This window comes from Cimex lectularius, unplaced genomic scaffold (genome assembly GCF_000648675.2).
Source record: "Cimex lectularius strain Harlan isolate CLEC.00 unplaced genomic scaffold, Clec_2.1 scaffold382, whole genome shotgun sequence".
In the NCBI taxonomy this organism is placed as follows: Eukaryota; Metazoa; Arthropoda; class Insecta; order Hemiptera; family Cimicidae; genus Cimex; species Cimex lectularius.
The window spans coordinates 159,854-165,410 of NW_019394216.1; the positions used below are offsets into that span (position 1 = coordinate 159,854).

Genomic DNA, 5,557 nt, shown 5'->3' on the forward strand with positions numbered 1-5,557 from the left:
TCAAAAGTTAAGAAAAGCAGTGTTATCACAGAAGAGAAATGGGATAAGGACACCAAATAAATAAAAATCTCGTCAAAAATTTATTAATAATCATATTGTTTTCAGCACTTATTTTTCAGATGTATAATTTAAAATGATTATTATACAAAACTCATTTAAATGATGTAATTGTAGTGTTTAAAATACAAATTTTATTCTTACCTGTTCAATTAAGATTTGTTGCTTAAGATTGAAAATGAAAAAACTAAATTGAACATCATACTGCAAGGGTAGAATAAAAGAAAAACTTATGAGACGTAAACATATAATTATGTAATATAATTTGTTAAAATACATCATTTATTTTTGTAAGAAATTTACAATATAATTTATCCCTTTGTAATAATTATAATTACAGAATTTAACCAAATAAATAAAAACTATTTATTTCCTTTTGTTGGACGGTCGATCAAAAACCTGTTTACAGCCTGCAGCTTGGTTGTTATGGAATTTAAGATTGTGTGCAGTCTCTGATATCCAAGGCGAGTCGAACTGAGTCGTATCCTGATCCACAAGATGTGTGTATTTCGTTCTACCACTACGGCCGAAATTTTTAACCTGAAATTCAAAAGTTGTATTTAAAATTATTGTTTGAAAATTTAAATATTTTTGGATTTTTAAAAAAGGTTTATTGTAAAATACCTGCATAACTCTTGGAAGTATTGTTTTGTCAAAGTGGTCCTCAAGAGTAGCTTCTGAAAAGTCTCTTGTGAAAATTTCTTCATCTTTATCCTATAAATAAATTATTATTTTGAAATTTATACAGTGTATTATAATTTTTTGAACATTAATAGTAATATATTAATCCAACGAACCATGAAAAATGCACCACGGTGATAATATTTTTGCATAAATTTGTATTTCCCTTTGACACCTTTGTTGGTGATATGTTTCGGGTTGTTTCTGAACTCGTTCCTCCTCTCTTCTTCCGTCAAATTTCTTATCCTTTCTATTTCCATCTTCTCCCTTTCCAATCTAACAAAATAGTAAAGTAAGTTAATGACTTTTAATTAATAAACAATTAAGATTAATTGTTTTATTGGTTATAAACATAGTATACTCACTGTTCACGTAAATCTCTGTCACGCTTTATCCTCTTCAATTCCCTTTGTTTCCAGGCCTCGTATTCTACCTCATCATTTTCATCATCAGTGTTGACATCGCCGAGACTCACTTCTTCACCACCGATTCTTGTCTTGTTTGTCTCTTTTCTTATCTCTTCTTCGACCATCTATAAACAGAATACAAAAGGTACTTCTTTACGTTTATTAAAACATTAATATAATTACAATTAGTTAAGGCTTTCAGTTGAGATAAAAAAGTCAATGGCACGAGCGGGATATGGCAAAAATGAGGGAAGATTCAAAAGGTGTGGTTGACATGGGAAGTTAGTGTCCAAGTGGATAGAGGTCAGGATAGCTCAAGTGGTAGAGCAGCAGCGTATCAAGCCGAAGATCGTGGGTTCATATCCCGCTCGTGCCATTGACTTTTTTATCTCAACTGAAAACTTAATTAATTGTAAGATATTAATTGGTCAAGTGGACCACGAACTAGTGAATTTAATTAATATAATTATTGCTTAATTTGATCGAACCTTTAGAGTCTGCTTTCTTCTTTCTTCAGCCATCTTTTTCGTTTCCATTTCAAATTCTTTTTTCTTCAGCGCCTCCCTTTCTTTTTCCAAAATTGTCACTCTTTCTTTCTTCCTGACAAATACAGGTTTTAACCTTACACCAGTTTCTTCTTCTGAATCTGAATAATTAGGAATAATATTTAAGCATAATTAAACAAAATAATTAATGAAAATAATAAATAAAATTTTGAACTGTTCCACCTGTTATTTTGTCTGAAAAGCTTTTGAACCAACAGTCAGCAAAAAAATAAAATACATAAACAAAAAATAAAAAATAATTAAAATGAACACCTTAATTTTAAAACTTTAAATGAAATTTATGTTAAAATAATAATATTGTAATATACTTTTACTAACCCGAATATTCTTCATATTCTGACGACTCTTCTTCACTTTCTTGTTCACTCTGCCCTTCTTCTTCTTTATCAAGTAGCTCCACTTCCTGTTCAAATAGGACTGACATTAAAATTTTTTTATTTTTTTATTATTTATTTCTTTACATTAGTTCATCGTTACATTATTTATTTGTTTATTTTTAAGTCAATTACCATTTGCTCTTTGGTACTGAGAACTCGTTGTTTAAGGAGTAATCTTCTCCTTTCGATTTCAGTGTCACTCAGATCTTCCTCCTCTTCTTCTTCGCTACTTTCAACCCCACGTACACGCTTAACTTCAATTTCGCTTTCGACTTCTTCTTCATCTTCAAGGACTTCGGGTTCTTGAATTCTCCTGTTGTAAAAATCAAATCATAAAATTGAAGCTGTGCAATCTACAGTTCATGAATTATCATACCTTGGACGCCTTCTTTCAATTTCATCGTCACTTGTCTTATGGTGGACCTCTTCAACATGGCGCGATTTAAGACGTCTCAGACGCGGATCGTCGGGAATCGAGTCATCGCTCTCTTGCGCTTTCTCTTCCGGCGTATGGGCCCTCTTGTGTTTCCGCGACGTTATGAAATCTTCATCCTCAGACTCGTCTTCGCTGCTCGATCTTTGTGCATATTCGGGACGTTTTCCAGAGACGTAACGATGCACTTTAACTTTCTGCATGGAAAGTTCGCCTGATAGGAGAAATTGCAGTTTTAATACTAAATTATTTCAATGTTTCAAAAGACCATCTACTACCATGATACTACTTGTAAAAGCCCATATATTTGTACTATTTATATAGACTGCATGTTATAAATTTGAGTTTAAAAAGTTAATAGTACTAACTGATTGCATATGAATTAGGAACGCTTGCAATTTGGGGAAATATACAGATGTGCCCAACAGGTATTTTTACGTTAATCCCTCTTGGATAACAGGAATTACTATGCAGCAAAGCTGAGTCCATCTCATATAGTAATTAGATGTTTCTTGAGGCATTATAAAACTAACATCGTCTCTAAATTTTTCAAAATCAAGGGCTGAATACTGCAATTCTATAGAATACAAATCGCACTCCAGCAGAAGTCTCAAACAAATTCTTATCTCCGGTACAATTAATAATGAATACAATATGATATAAAAAATTATGGGTTTTGTTGTGCAAATGCCTCGGTGCTCTAAAAAATGTTACTGGAATGTTATTGATATTATTATACAAAGGAGAAAAAATTATTAAGAAAACAAATCGTGAATATAGGGCTGAATATATAGCTCACGGGAGTGGAGTCGGTGCTGGGGGACCTTAATACCAATGGAAGATAAGATCCCTATAGGGTGTCAATCCTGTTGTTAAGTATCTTCCATAAGAACAAGGCCAAAGCCGACATTCTTTTGTCTTCCAGAATTCACATACCCTACTTTGTACCTTCTCAATCATGAGCGATCCACTGTTTGATCCAGGCGACCAAACAATACTAGTATACTCAAAATGACAACGAACAAGTATTGGTAGAGGATTTTTATGGCAAGTACTTTTTAAAATCTACAGTCTGTCTTCTACTGAAGCCCAAATTTTTAAATTTTTTTTTTCCTATCAGCTTCATGTGGCCATGAAAATCGCAGTTCTTATTAGAAATAACTCAAAGGTCTGAGATGGAACTGACATCGTCAATGGGATGACCAATGTATTTGTAAACAATGTCAAAAAAAAAAAAAAAAGTCAAACTAAGTAACAAGCAAGTTGTTAAAAACAATAAGTCAAGCTCATTCACGGCCTTTTTCTTGGAAAATCTTGTCTTTACTTGTCTTTTTCATTTAATTTATGATTATTATTGTCACACCAAGACTGAAAAGTATCCAGATCCTCTTGCAGTAAATTACATTGCTCGAATAAGGAAGTTGGGCGAAAGATTTTCAGGTCGCCAGCTAAGAGTAAAAATCTGGATTTATTAATGACTGATCCAACATCATTGAAAAACATCAGAAACAATACTGGCCCTGAATGAGATCCGTGGGGAACATCGGAATCAATATGAACAGGGGTTGATGATCCTTCCCGAATCATAAAAGACCTCCCTGACAGAAAAGAATAGATCCTCCCCTGAAGGGGGTTACCTACTCCTACCTTTTTCAATTTTTTCACTAAGATTAAACGGTCCACTGTATTGAAGGCCTTAGACAAATCTGTGTAAACAGAATGAACACAATGACCATTTTCCAAATGATTCGGAATGAAATCCTTGTAAAGAACTAAGTTGGTTGTACTGGAGTTTCCTGTCATGAAACCATGCTGTTCATGTTTAAATGAAAGACTCAATACGTCTGCCAATATGGAGTCCATAATGTTACATATTACACTTACTTACAGTACTTATTAATAGAGCGATAGTTTTTGATGTTCATACAATCATCTCTTTTAACTACAGGAGAAACAATTGTTGCAAAAAAAGTTGTACACGTTCACACAGTATACATTTTATGTTTCTGTGAAGGTCTTTGTAGGTGCAGATTGTCACAACTAGGAGAGCAAAATCTGCAAGCAAGACTCTACACTAAGTAGTAGTTTGAGTACAAATACATTGGCATGATAAAGAAAATGTTTGTCTAAAACCTACGTCACACCAGACCGCATCTCACAATCTCCAAATAATCATTCTACACTAAGGCTCGCAAGGCCAGTTGATTAACAACCAGAAGCTGGTCAGTGAGTTATAAAAATATAGGAACACAATAGATCTACTCATGCCGAGGTGTGGAAAGCTTTTTGGCCATCTCTTTTATCCCTATCCCAACAATCGTTTTGGGCTGCTTACTGTTTGCGAATCTATTGAAGGATTACTACATTTTTTGTAGTCAAACAACTAGACAACATTGATAATAATTATTCAACCAAAGCAAGATGTTTATATAGTTGACCGATAAAATTTTTATTATTTACCCTTTTCGTTTTTGACAGGCACAGCCCCGGCAGTGCTCGTAATGTCGAACGTGGCCGGCATATAGTAGAAATCGTTGAACTTTTCCATTTTGTCTGTAAAAATAGGAAGAAATTTATGCACCAAATGTAAGAAATAGAACAACAGCCTAATGAGTAATATAATAAAATGGCAACTTACAATCCATGATGAAGCTGATTTAGTATTTCTGCTTTTAACAATTAACAGTTGAAGCAGTGTGCACTGCTTAAATAACTTTTTTTCAACAAGTCTTTTCACTAAATATTTACACCAGTAAGACCAAGTACGATAAAACAAACTCAAGGAAGTTGCAAACTTTCAGGTACGTCTCAACGTTTCGCCATCATAGAATGATCGTCTCAATGCATTTTGTCTACGTCATCAAGTAGATAATTGGTGATTTATTTATTTATAATAAAATGTAAATACACCCAGTTACAAGTTTTATAAGAGTTTAAACTATACATAAGTAATAATGAATATTTAAATATAAATAATAGTCTACATATATCAATAATTAAAAATGTGGACATATTCAACATAACAAGCACAAATAA

General features: G+C 33.0%; 1 protein-coding gene across 1 annotated transcript; it reads right to left on the reverse strand.

Annotated features, from left to right (window-relative positions):
- Positions 1-409: 409 nt before the first annotated feature.
- Positions 410-5,327, reverse strand: LOC106673230 (microfibrillar-associated protein 1). Its single transcript, XM_014405254.2, has 10 exons — positions 5,160-5,327; positions 4,982-5,074; positions 2,465-2,735; positions 2,221-2,401; positions 2,030-2,114; positions 1,634-1,791; positions 1,104-1,270; positions 855-1,014; positions 682-771; positions 410-597 (listed from the first exon to the last, which is right to left on the reverse strand). Exons 1-10 carry the CDS (start codon positions 5,164-5,166, stop codon positions 424-426), a joined length of 1,386 nt encoding a protein of 461 aa, XP_014260740.1. The 5' UTR covers positions 5,167-5,327; the 3' UTR covers positions 410-423.
- Between the last annotated feature and the right edge of the window lie 230 nt (positions 5,328-5,557).

What these genes read in the sequence shown, in the direction of transcription:
- LOC106673230 (XM_014405254.2), bottom strand. An exon ending in ATTGAAAGAAGGCGTCCAAG is followed by an intron (nt 2,402 to 2,464) that starts GTATGATAATTC and finishes TTTTTACAACAG; the next exon opens with GAGAATTCAAGAACCCGAAG. An exon ending in TCAGTACCAAAGAGCAAATG is followed by an intron (nt 2,115 to 2,220) that starts GTAATTGACTTA and finishes CTATTTGAACAG; the next exon opens with GAAGTGGAGCTACTTGATAA.